This window comes from Labrus mixtus, chromosome 18 (genome assembly GCF_963584025.1).
Source record: "Labrus mixtus chromosome 18, fLabMix1.1, whole genome shotgun sequence".
In the NCBI taxonomy this organism is placed as follows: Eukaryota; Metazoa; Chordata; class Actinopteri; order Labriformes; family Labridae; genus Labrus; species Labrus mixtus.
The window spans coordinates 2,569,427-2,583,466 of record NC_083629.1 but is presented as its reverse complement, the minus strand read 5'-3'; the positions used below and the strand labels follow the sequence as shown (position 1 = coordinate 2,583,466).

Below are 14,040 nucleotides of genomic sequence, written 5' to 3'. Positions count from 1 at the left end.
GAGGAGGAGGTTGCAGATGTGAAAGCCATTGCAGAACACTGTGGAGGATTCAGATAATGAAGAGCATGAAGAAGAGGAGGAGGTTGCAGAGGGTTAAGAGGCTGGAGGGTTTCAGACAGTGCCTGAAGTGGTTTTGCATGTAGGATGAAGGGGTTTGGAGAGTGAAGAAGTTTAAGCAGTAAAAGTGCAGCTTGTATGTCTTCCTGTTAAGGTTGAAATGCAATTCTTTTGACACTTCTCAGATTGCGGGTTTAATCACTGAGTTCAAAACACAAGGATTAAGCCCCTGAAAGTGAACCGCAGTGCTTGAAGCGAGACAGTCCCTTGGTTTTTTGGTTCAGTCATCTCTTACTCCAACCAATCTGCAGCATTAAGAGTCCAATTCAAGTCTATGAGTGATACGATGAAGTCACTGTGCTTTTTCTATTTTGGATTCAGTCCAAAAAGTGTTGGATTTAGCAAGACACAGGGATCTTTAAGCATCTGGTTCATTGGGAAAGAAAACAGAATAAAGTGTACACCAAAGTTTACACAAGAAAATCAAACTTTGGCAGCCCTTAGAGACCATCTGCTACATGTGGACTTGTTACCGTGATTAGCTAAAATATCTATTTACAGTGGCCCCATTTAATGAAAAATCTATCATGAGGGGTTTAACTACCTGGTAGGTATAAACATAATTTAGTCACATCAAAGCCTGTATGAAGAATGGACAACGCAATAACGTGCCTGAAGTGAAGCCAAAAGACTTAGAGCTCCCCTCTACTGACTGGCTGCAGTTTAGGTCCCGCCTCCTCTATCTTAACAGATGGGACATAGGTCAATCTATAAATCAAAATTCCTGTCAAATAATAATTCATTTCTCAAACCCATCTTCATTGTTTTCATTGTAATAGTTATCATACTGCCAATCTGTGTTAAAATCATCGTTTTTTCTCTTTGAGTAGTTATTGGAAAAAGGTATAAAACATCTTGATTGGCAGCTCTATTGAAGAAAAGCGGCTCCCGCGGCACTGTGTGCACCGGACTAGCAGTGTAATGGAGGAAATGTAACAAACACTAACACAAGAGTCATTGAGCTCACTGCTGTGGACTGTACTGACCTGATATTTGCAATTTTATCGGAGGAGTATTTTGGCTTCATCTTTGTACAACAGCTGGAGGTTGAAGTGCCTTGTCCATCCTTATATACAGTCTATGGCTCAAATTGAGTCTTGTGTTTTTTTTAGCTGCTTTGTGTCATTGAGCTCTTCATGAAAAATATGAATTTAGAAAGAAAAGTTTAAACTGTAGTTTAAAAAAAAACACTCCCTGTAAGACTGCATTCATCAATACCAGCCATCACATCCTCAGTCATTATAGATGTGACATAGAAAGGCCATTCTCACTTGACCAGGTGAACATAAATAGCACTATATTTCAGAGCACACAGTCACTGTTAGTTAAGTAACTCCATGTAAGATTGATGATAGACCAGGAGGATTGTGCAGCAGACCTCAGTGAGATAAAAATATCTCTGTTGGCATGTAGACCAAGATGTTTGTTTCCAATTTTATTAAAGTCAAAACTTTGACAATTAAGCAAACAAGCCTGTAAATACACTATGCTGCTAGAGCCTGCAGTTTGCTAGCTTATTTGTTGGCCTCACATAACATCCCTCAAATGGAAATGACTGGAAAGACAATGAAGCAAACTAGACTTTTCTAATGTTATGAAAACCTGCTTTCCAGCACCTCTTGATTCAGTGAAGACACTTAAGATCTCATTTGTTTAATCCGTGCAAACACTAGAGTATAAAAACAACATGCAGGGGTTTTTAGGGGGTTTTTAGGGGGTTTTTATTACTTGTTGAATTTTTTTTTCTCCTGGATTCTCCACTTGTGTCCGGAAAACTCATAGAGAAGACAAAGATTATCATGTTTAAACTTTGTACGGGTTAAACAGACAAGGTTCTGGTAGGCTGATTTAGATACACTGAGCAAGTGTGCACATGCAAACAGCATCTATCTTCTCATCTACCTCTTAACAAGAATGCAAAAAAATATATATTCTGTATGCGCTGAAAGCTTCTGGTCTTTAATGGCTTTAGTCTTTTCTTCTCCTATTGAATCATTCCTATGTTGCAAGACAGGAGCAGTTGGACAGTTGGACAGGTTGTGGTAAAAATACATATGAGGACTCGTTTGTTAAAAATGGCATTCACCTACACCAACATAAATATAGTTCTGTCTACCATTTGTATAGGCGCTAATGTTCTCTGAAAACACACAGTCATGGAAGGGCAGAGGTTCCAGGATATTTGTCTGTAATCTGTGTGTGAATATTTAATCATACATTTTGGAGCCAATTGTGCAGGGCCAGGGTGTTGGCTGGTAGAAAGCATATAATAACAATGAGTGTTCAAACCTGTGCGGTTGAGTCCTTGTAGGTCTTTGCCCATCTAATGTCAACAGCGTTCTTATAAGATATACAGAATGACATTAAAATGTTAGGATAGTTGACAAAATGTTCCCTTTTCCTTTCAAATTAGAAATTGCATGGTGTGTGCTCATGGTCTTTTTGGTTTGTAGTCATGAAGCATTCATCATACTTTTTGTAGACAACATTTCCCAAAGTAAGAGATATGAAAATGCTTCATGATGAACTAAAACATTAATATGTAAATGTACAAGATTTAGTTCAAAAATAACTGTGTTATTATTGCTAAAATGATATATCCACTTTAATTCTGGAGATTTTTTTGCATTGTTCAACAAATCCCAGGTCACAAGTCATTGAATTAGAATGTATAATGAAAATGAGCAAATCAAATGATAATGCATGACAAAAGTTGAAACGCTCAAACTTAAATGTCCTAAAATGTGTTATAATTGAGTGTTGTTTCTCCTCCGTCTCTTATCTTTGGGCTCTACCCTCTGTGATGGTTAATATCTGCTTTTACAGTGAAGCCCAAATATGAACCAGTCTGTTGACATGTCAGGAAGCAATGATGAGAAAATTATACACTTAAACAAGAACAACAGCAAAACATTTTTGTGCATTAGCCATCAAGCTTAAACTCTATCTGGTGTTAAATGGTTATGGTCCTTACAAGCACATCGCTGTTTGTCTTGAAGACAAGCCTGGGCGTGTCCTGAGTAAAGCTGTGCTGGGGTAATTTCCCACCGAGGCCATCGTCGTCTCTCGCCTGGGGGGAGAAATAATGGCTGGGCTTTACGAATGGACAAAATAAACAGGTGAACAGAGGCAACAAGGAAACTCAGAAATGGAAAACAACACTGAGAAAGATGAACAGAAATGGTGACTTTAAAATGAGTGAACAGTGATTGGTTTGGGGACAAACCAATTAAACAGAACTATCTGAAACAAAAGTGAGTGTGTGAGTGAGTGTGCATGCATGTGCATGGCTGAGGAGTCTCAGACATTTGGTTCAGACATCAGAAGTGCTCTTAACTACCAAAAATAATTCATACACCTCGGCTTTTGTGATTTAAGGTGGTGGGGAAATTCAAAATATCTCTTTACATGCTTCTTAAAGATCTCTTTTCTACTAGATTTATTTAGATGTAATGTTCATAACAGGAGCAGTTATTTTAACAGTCAGTACCTCTTCTCTGCTTACACTAAACAGGAGGTTAAAGGTCATACTAAAAGTCACTGCACGCCATAACAATCTTTGTACTGGTTACTAATGGTGCTTCCACATAACCTGTTAAAAGAGGGATAAGTGTGTGCCCACTGAAATTTGACTGGTTACTCGTTGTCTTGAATTCACAGAAGGGGTCTTTTCAAACAAACCAGCAATTTTTCTTTGTATGGAGGATTTTGACTTAATAAAGGAGAAAAGTTGTTAAAAAGCAACACTGCCAGCTTGGTTTGCATCACCAGGTATCCCATCATGCATGAGCAGCAAATCGGATGAGTGCCATAAAAAATGAATTGGGGGCAAATTTTCAACCGTGTCTGTTCACTGTCAGTGGGTTCACAGCCTCGGGCACTGAGGCATAATGGTGGGGCGAAGTCATCGCGCCTCTGACCTGCCATCGGGGGTAGTGACAGAGATGGGGGGGAGAGGTTGGCAATGTCTAACCGGAAGTAATGTATGTAATGTTATGCATGTTATGCATCCCCAATGCCGTCATACAATGTGAAACCACACACTGGGGGACAAATATTGCATCATTGCAGATTTAATGTGTAAGTAGAAAGGTGTGATGACAGCTTCGTTATGGTTCTGATGCAGATTCACAATCTGTAAAAGGCTTAAGACTCCTGATCAGGTCAAAGCGACACTGAGTTTTTCTAAAAAAAATTAATAACTTGATTTAACCAAACTCTCAAAGTCTTTACATGCAAAATGGTTGAACAAGTTGTCATAATATGTCAAGCATATTTCTATAAATTTCCATTAGACTTTTTTTCTAAATCTGTCCTGAATTGGTAAATTGCTCCCAGGTGAATCTCCATCGCTCCAACATTATCAGGCAATGGTTTGCGACCCACAACAGGATGCTGATGGACTTCCTCTCCCCCTACTCCCCATTCCTTAACCCCATTGAGGAATATTTCTCAGCATGGAGATGGAAAGTATATGATCGCCAGCCACATACACAGATGACCCTTCTGGCTGCCATGGATGCGGCGTGTGATGACATCACAGCAGATGCCTGCAGAGGCTGGATAAGACACTCTAAAAGATTCTTTCCACGCTGCATCACAAGAGAAGATATTAGTTGTGATGTGGATGAGAATTTGTGGCCCAACAGACAGGAAGGTCAGGAGGTGTAGGAAGACTGCACTGTAATTCCTACAGCACTGCATGTACAGTTTTCCCAAAGGAGATTGTCCTATGTTCACATTACTACTTTTGTTTTTTTGTTTTTTTCTTTGTGCTATGCAGTGCTGTCTTTTCCTTTCTGTATCTCAATGACATGGTCTGTCAACAAATTACAGTACTAACAGTAAAAGCGTAAATGTGAATCTTGTCCAGTCTCTTGCAATCAATCTCCCACATACACTAAGGTGTAATTTACAATTTACAATAATTGTCATCAGAACTTTAGCCATAGTTTATATCAGAACACCCCTCCAGAGTACACTGTTATATTGACAACATGACTAAGCAATTTGACTGTCTTATCCGTACACAATGACACAAGGACTTGTCATTCTGATGTCACTGACATGTTCATTGACACAGATATTTACTTTTGAGAGATGAACTAAGGATTTTGAGCAAGAGACTGGCTTTTGCAGGTAATCCATGGTGTTTTGCTATTTGTACGAATTGTTTTGAGAAATGCACTTACAGTTTTGCAAATGTCGAGGATGATTCGAGAAATGTACCAAAGCGACTGAGAAAAACTGTAATTAACTTAATTGACTGGATTGGAGTCAATGTTTGACCTTATTGGGATAAACCCATCCCACCATGGACACTTTTTGACACTGGTTTGATATCATTTCTGTGGTTCTTCACTAACCTGTCAGACGTTAGACTGCTGTAAAAACATGAATACTGTGGTTGAGTGCAAATTTGTTGAAGTTGTTCAACAGTATATAATGTTATCTATAGGAGTCAAGGATTATGTGTTTATTTCTTCAGTAGCTACACTGACGCTTTAATTTCTCATGCTGTGATATTACAATTTAAACATTTATGGCAGGTGAATAAGTGACTCACCTTCTCCTGCGCTCAGTGAGTCACTTATTCTGCACAGGAAGTCGATGCTCTTTAAGCAGATGTTGGCACTTAAATTTTTTTTTACAAAGATGTTGTGATGATGCTTTGCCTGGCTGGCACTGTGCCAAATTGCTCCATTGTGTTTCATTTAATTAAATGTACTTTTGTACGACATAGACCTCAGTGTGTGGGAGATTTAACCTCAATTATACATGCTCATCATGTCGTTACGCAGCCCCCAAACTGACATTTCACACAGAGCTGATGTCGCTCACAGGTGAGACACTGGCCCGAGTGGATCTCTGTCATATCCTGTTTCTTAAATGACTCACTGCAACCTTTGGTTTTGATTTGTTCATGGGTAACTTAGCCTCCAGTCTGTTAATCTCCTGATCATACCAAAGGGCAATTCTGGAGTATATTTGACACGTTTTGTCCATAGACTGATTGAGTTTGCCTCTGCTTCCATCTGCTTCTCCCACCTCCAGGTAGGGTTTCTAATTCCAAAACCAAGAAATAAATCAGATACAGCCGCCTTGTGTCTGGTGAAGTGTTTTGTTATTTGAACCGGAAAGGATAGCGTCAGAATCTGACAGAAACTGTTGTTCAGCACAGACATTTTACAATGAAAACGGGTAGAGATTTCTACTTTGACACAAAACCAGAGCTTGTGTGGACACTGGACATGGTTATTGTGAAGCTGTGTGTGCACTAAATGAACAGTAGGCGTAGACTGACCCATTTCAGCACACAAACACACACATATGCGCCCGGTCTGCTCAGCATGAGCTCGGACACACACTCACACACTCACACACTCACACGGACAGGTACATCAACACACACATGAATCCAGGCAGGAATTTAAGGACACACACACACACACACACACACACACAGACACGCTTACACACAAAGATGGTCCATTGGGCTATTATTCCATCTCCAGTTTGTGCTGTGACCCTCTGGCCTGGCGCCAGTTCATTTGCATATTGTACTAATGAGGTGTTGGCACTGTGAACGAGACGTGAGGTGCACACAGGGAGCCATACACATGAAGGAGATAGATAGATAGATAGATAGATAGATAGATAGATAGATAGATAGATACTCAATTAACACTTTGGGGAAATGCAGCATCCTTGCCAGTTGTCCTGTTATTTTAAAAGGTGTATTATTTTTTCTTACTGCCAGCAGACTGCAGCTGCCACCCAGCTGAAGTTCCTTATAAGAACGACAGAGCAGGACACCGGTCGTCCAGCTCTCCCCCCCCCCCCCCCCCCGGTGTCTCCAGCGTCCTGAGGGGACGTCACACCAGCTGCCGCCATGCAAGCATCCATCTGGGCATAGATACATGCCCAGGTGTGTGTGTGTGGCCGTCACCTGCCAACAAAAGCTGCGTTTCCAAAAGCAAAGACGCTCACAGGCAGGCTTTCAAAAATCCAAAGACAAACACAGACGAGCGCAGCGGAGCTCATCCCAAATACTGAAATGAAGGTGCAGATGCACATGTGACAGGCGAGGAAAACACGCTCCCAAAAAAAAAAAAAAAAGTCTCTACTGTTCATGTTTTGAAATATCCAAATACCATTTTGATTGTGTTTGCCTGTGCACTGTGGAGATTTTTCCACACACATGCAGAGGGATATTCTCAGATTACTGAGATCAGGATCTTTGCACTTGGATTTTCAAGAATGTGCACACGCATAAGACAGGGTTCAAGGGCTGTTAAGTAAGGTTAGTGGCATTTTTATTTTACCTTATAGGTGAGAATCAGATCAAGATTTTAGTTCTTGAAATTTGCTGGCCCTATATTTTTTGAGTGCACTTTCAAGAAAAATATATATTTTAGCTAAAATATATGAACATATTACCTAATGTGTTAGATGTATAGTATAATTCTCTCTGGAATAACATCTGGCAAACAGGATTGGGAATTTTAAATGTGTAAGTTGTTCTTAACACTCCTCAAGGTTGGGAAAATATATCCTTGCTCCAGATTTTGATCACACTAATGTACCTGAATTGTGCTCTATAAGCCTGCACAATCAAAACCGGAGTGCACTGTTTTGTTTATTTATATATTTTATTTTTTTAATTATTTTTTTCTAATGGTTTTTTCTTCATTTACTTTATTAATGTATTATTTCCTCTCTCTTCTTGCTCCTTGTCCTAGTATGCATGAGTGTGAATGAGACTCCTGGGTAGGCTACTGTGAAAACAGGCTACCTTCGGAGTGGGAATAGGATTCCTGACTTGGTGGGTGGGTAAGGGGTTAACTGGGATGGGCGGGAGAAGGCAGGAATGGGGTTTACAAAAGATGACCACAGTACAATGTCGACTCTTATGCCAACTGTATGTTTTCTTATCATCTGTGCAAACTAATAAAGAGATTTAAAAAAAAAAAAAAAAAAAAAAACTGGAGTGCAAATGTACTTGAGTCTACTTTAATGCATCTACAAGTTTTAGAATAGAGACAATAGCATCCGAGTTCATGTGCGTGTCTCCACTTTTACAATCTTTACGCCTAGTTAGCTGGAGTTACTTTTTGTCTTTATCTGAGCTGAATGGCTGGCAGCTATGAGATAATCACCTTCCTCTCTGTGCCCTGAAGCTGTGTCAGGCAAGGCCTCAAGGCTTCCACCAGTGAGCCTGAGCTGCAATATGCAGACACATTACACACTTCATCACGCACACCAAATTTCCACAAGCAGCAACAGTCATACATTTACAGCACGCAGCTAGACACACACACACACACACACACACACACACACACACACACACACACACACACACACACACACACACACACACACACACACACACACACACACACACACACACACACACACACGAACACGCCCAGACACTCTCTTGTCTCTTATTCAGTTTGAGCGTGTGCCCTCCACGGCAGCCGATGGAGATGCAAAGCAAATTGTGGAGCAGGGAGGCAACCACAGGGCGGTGTGTGTGTGTGTGTGTGTGTGTGTGTGTGTGTGTGTGTGTGTGTGTGTGTGTGTGTGTGTGTGTGTTTTAAGGTGATGTGACATTTCTGGGCTGACATGAAGCGGCACTCTGCCCCCTCGCGCCTGAAGGGAGCTCCCGGGGAAAGACACTGATGGAGGTCTGGGGTCTCCCGGGGGGAATTTCATGGTGTGAACAAAAAGCCCTGTGCTGCTGCAGGAAAATCTGTAAAACACAAGCTGTCTCCACACTGCCTGCATAATGTTTTTTTTATCTTCTGGAATGGAAGACATCGTTCATATGTTTATTTTTGGAAAGTTTTTGAGATATTCAAGAGTAATTATATTCTGTATTATATATATATATATATATATATATATAATATTCTTCAAGGTGATATGCAGAAAAAAGTGTTCAATTTCCATCAGATCATAAACATCGGTACACTACTAAAGTTTTGGGTCCTTAATATTTTTACAAATGGAACAGTGAGAAAAGAAAAAACCCTGTGGCTGCTGTGGCTACGACTTTCTTTCTTCCATAACCAAAACGTGTATTTTGTATCATATTTTATAAGCTAGGTTGGCAGTGCCATAAGAGATTATTCTACTCATTGGTTTATGATTAGCGATTTTAAAATCCAACAATGCCAGTCGCCATATTGTAAATGCTGACTCTATACTTTTGGTCAGTCTAATGTCATACATGGAGGTGGAGATGAGGCTAACAGCTACAACGCGCCCACCTGTCAATCAACCAAGCCACTCCCCAAATGATGAAGATTTATGAATAACTCTTATGCCCAAAGGTCCCATGAAACAGAACTTGGAGAGTATCCGACTGAAAGAGTAGAACCAATCAGAAGACAGAAGGCGGGACATAACGTTGGATGAACTTAATTAAACCATTAGCTTCAACAAAACTTTTTAATTGGTCAGTCAATTAGTGAACCCCTCTGAGTGCAGGATGAGTCATCAGGCATTTGAAACAGGAAGAGAAAATGTGTTTTTTTTGTTTGTTAAAATACTCAAATAACGTTTTTTTTTTTTTTAAATATATTTGGCAGATAAAGGAACATTTATGCTGGATTAAAACTGAAAACATTTATTTTCATTTAATGGATAAAATTCAAGAGTAGTTATAAAAAAATCACCCTCTTTGCAGCTTTATAAATGAAGAAATTATCTTTAGGGAATAAAATTATTCTTTGAACGAGGCTGTAGACGAGTGTATCTGTTTTTTTTTAAATTAGCATTTAATTTGGGACCTAATGGGGATTCCTGGGCGTTTGCAGCCAGCATCAAGTGGTCACTCGAGAAACAACAGTTTCCACACTTATCTAGAGAATATATTTAGATTGACAGAAAATAGAGAGAAACTTTAAATTTTCAGCACTGGAGGTGTTGAAACACCTTGGGGTTGACATAATCTTTTTTTGTGTTATTATAATTATTGAAGGAGAAAATATGTAAAATACATAATTTGATTATGGCAGAAAATAAAAATGGATGCAAAGAACGCCACGGGGCATTTTTGTGATGTCTCCATTCTGAATGTTCAGGGACAAAGTTGAACAAGTTTAATGGTTTCCTGCTTAAATGAAAAAGTGAAGCTTTGAAGCTGCTTTTCAGCATCAACTCAGAGGTTGAACTGGACCAGGGCTGTCGAAGGTTGAGCTCCAGCATGGATGCTTAACTTGGCACATCATTAACAATGTATATGTTTTAAAGCTATTTCCTGTCTATCTAAATATATTCTCTCGATCACTTTAGAGAACATAGACGATGCTATAACTTGCAGACAGAATCTTCATCTGCTTTTCCATATTTTGAAGAGTAGGTTTCCTCAAACTACGGAGCAGATCAGCCTCAGTCACTTCTCTATCACTCAGACAGAACAGATGGCAGAGTGCTAATTGGATTGAAGGATGGATGCAAGGTGGGGAGAAACATAGCTCAGAAAATGACAGGTTCAATATGGATAGTGCTCTGATTGTCTTACATGTTTTTGAATTTACAAAATGAAACTTTTTTTGAAACTGTAACCCTTAGCAGCAGGTTTCCTCCGAGCTGAGGTAGCTAAATGTGAACTAGCTGAAAGTGTGAGGCAAGTTAGCATGTATTGAAATCTATCACTGAAGGTAAATAATGTAGTTTAAAAAAAGGCTTTATTACACTTTTCATCGTTGAGAGGTGAAGGTGAAGTAGGGGAGAGCACAAGCAGGAAGCTTACTGATACATTCAAAAGCTTATTAAATATCACTTCTCTATCTGGGCTATGTTTCTTGTCATCAGCTGCAGTTGTACACAACACAAACAGAAAGTATTTTGACTTTGATTAGTTTCTTTAGAGTTCAGAGCAGAGGGTTTTATCAGTGAGTCAAATTGTATCACACACATTTTGTACTCTACGCTCACACATGTGCACCCTGAGAGCAGAGAAACCCACACTAAAACAAACGACCTCTGCCTTAAAATAATAGCCCTCCTTATAGGAGTATGTTTTTTCCTCCTAGATTTAGAAGCCCTCGGGTGCTGGTTAAACTCAGTCGATAGAGCAGGTGCCCCACAAACAAAGGCAAAAACCTGTCAAGTCAAGGGTCACTGGCTTGACTCAGAACTGCAACCATTTAGCGCATTTCATTCCCACTATCTTCCTGTAGTTCTTCAGCTATCCAATCCCATAAGCAAAAGCCAAGAAAAGAAATACCAGCCCCAAAACAGAAGAACTCAAAACCGAACGGCAGAAACCAAAAAAAGTAGATTCTCTGAAGAAGAACTGAATGTGAAAGCAAAGCATCTCGAGCCTACACCTTTCTGCCGCCATGCTTCACACTCACACAGGGTAATTCATCATTGCTAATTGCCTAACTTAATCTTGGCACTGTGTCCAATGAGCAAGCATGTTTATCGGTGTATGTGTGGGCGTAAGATAGAGGGAGAAACCGTACCGCTGCATGTAAAGGCGTGACAGTTGAGCAGCTTCTACTTTGCGGAAAGCAAAACTCCACCCAGAATTTAAATTTCATGCACTCTAATCCTCCAAACCGTCTTAACACGTCCAAAGATCTTAACCGCTGTGTGTTTAATTCACAGTTAACTTTCTCTTCAGTTGGTATCTTTCCACTCAAACTGGCTTTTTTTCGCAGTGCCCACCATGAAAACCAGCAAAACAAACACACAGATAGTTGCAGTGCATTAACAAAAAAAGGAAAAAGAGGAAATCTACGTCTACAGTGGACAGTGAAAAAGAGAATCAAAGTATGCAGTCAGAGTGAGCCGACAGACAGAGAAATTGAGTCCTGCAAGAGAAAGGAAGCAGCACCTTCCATACAAACTAATCCAGCTTAAGGCATACAGTAAACTGGCACATACTTAGTGATTAGCTGCAGTAAAACTATCAATCATCTTCCACCACACACAAACACACACACTACGTAATAAAGGGGTTATGCAGAGATGTGAGAAAGTAGCGACCATAGTCACCCTAGGAGGGGATTTTGTTTCATGGATGAGGCAGCTGAAGATATTTCATGCAATATAATGCCAGAGCTGTCACCCGCCCCCCTACACCCCCCCCCCCCCCCCCCTCCCTCATCCACAGCACACACAGACATGAGATACTTTTTTTCAGTCATGACAATTTTTTTTGTTGGGGGGAAAAAAAAGGGAGCCTGCAGGCCGTGTTGTTGTGGCCAACCTTGTGGGTGCATGAGAAAAAGAAACGTGGGTATCGCTTACACAAATGGCCTGCATGAATGTACGAGAGCCAGACAAAATAGAGAATCTGAGCCGCTGTGGCAGAGCAGGCCCTTCCTGTGTTTGTGATGTTGGAACATGTGCATTCTGCTTAGGGATGAAGGGAACATCCAACAGAGCTGATCTGCTGCTAAGAGAATGAGTACTACATCATTTTTGTTCCTAAATAGAGTGATGACCTTGGTTGACTGTATTTGTGCCTTGCTCTTTTTCTAGTAAATGGATGCTACAAAGGGAGTTCTACCAACAGTGTTAGCGTAAAATCTCTTTGGAAATGAATAAAAAAGGACATTTATATAACTGATTTCACTGGATAGATTGGCAGCACTTGTGATTTAACACTCTGTCGAATAAAGTTGACCATAAAAATGGACTAACTGAGGAATCTGCTGTGTTGCCCCAATGATGGTTATTACATTAACACATTATTATTGAAATAAGTCATAATACATACAATAAATGATATATATAACTATTTTTATACAAGGTCAGGTTCTTAGGTAATCCATGCTAAAAGTTCAACAACCCTTACAAACTCTGCCCAGTGGTTAGATTTAAGGACTAAGTAGATGCTAATGTCTGTATTTTAAGTAGCTAGTGAGCTAGTAAACCATTGTTCTGTATTACTGGAACATTAAAGGCCTTTTTCCACAAACAACATGTTTTCTGCTGGCAGTGCCCACTTTCAATTAAAAAACCAATGCAGTTTAGTGTTTGTGTTTGGGCGTAAAACCACCCCCGACATCAGCTGTTTGGTTTTTTTTGCTTCGCAAACAGCGCTCTCAGTAAAAAAATATTTAAACTTTTGGAACACTGCTGCGCTTGAGGATGTCACTTGTCCCTCACTGGCCAATCAGGATCAAGAAAGGGCGGGACTTCTGTTATCAGCTTTGTCAACAACAATGGCGGAGAAGATAGTGATCTGACTCATCTTTTGGAGGGTACAATTTCCAGGTCAAGAGCTGCATCTGATATATTCTGCTAAACATGATTCCTTCACATTATTTTCATGTTTTCTTGGTGATACATCCTAGAATGAAAGCAGCCCGTTGAGCTATCTAAAACAGACACAACGAAGGAGATAGAAGTTAACTTTTGTAACTTAGCAACAATAAGCGCCAGTGAGAAGCGCTCTGAAACTGAGGTTGTGACTTGTGAGCCCTGCCAGTGCAAAAAGTATCTACCAATAAAAAAGCAATAAATAGAACAACTTTTTTAAACAATCAAGAATGTGAAGTCTTGTATTGTTTGACATTAGCTAGTTGATGTTTTACTAACCACCCTTTTCGATTTTTCCTTACAAAATATATCAAGCCTATCCAAGAATAAAGGGCTCCATTCTTCTTTTTTTTTTACCTGCTAGTATAACTAAATGTGTTTTTAAATCCAAAGCTACAATCAGTTGTTTCCAGTTAAAGGGAGAATGTGCAACGTTTTGATCCAGTAGGTGTCGCCCTTGAGCACCAGCATGAAACCAGAACAAACTCCTGTTTGATGACACCTCTGCTATTCTGAACCCTCCTACCCTTGCGTTCCCATGAAGGAGTTTAGTGCACGTGGTGGACAAAAATGTCCTTTGCTTGAACTACAACTGCCTGTGTCCTGCATTGCTGTGATAGAATGCTAATGTTA

The 14,040-nt window shown here is 40.0% G+C and overlaps 1 protein-coding gene and 1 long non-coding RNA gene across 6 annotated transcripts in view; both read right to left on the bottom strand.

Annotated features, from left to right (window-relative positions):
• Positions 1-14,040, bottom strand: part of sobpa (sine oculis binding protein homolog (Drosophila) a) — a 52,309-nt gene that overhangs the window by 12,502 nt on the left and 25,767 nt on the right. For 3 of the 5 annotated variants that reach the window (XM_061062595.1, XM_061062590.1, XM_061062591.1), the window contains one exon: positions 3,092-3,187. The exons of the other annotated variants lie outside the window; for them this stretch is intronic. In XM_061062595.1, the coding sequence (XP_060918578.1) occupies positions 3,092-3,187 (96 nt within the window). The remainder of the gene's footprint in view (positions 1-3,091; positions 3,188-14,040) is intronic. 5 annotated transcript variants of the gene reach the window in all.
• On the bottom strand, positions 8,089-8,651 carry LOC132992976 (uncharacterized). The gene is made up of 2 exons (XR_009676409.1): positions 8,501-8,651; positions 8,089-8,424 (listed from the first exon to the last, which is right to left on the bottom strand). It is a non-coding gene; the product is annotated as an uncharacterized LOC132992976 (long non-coding RNA).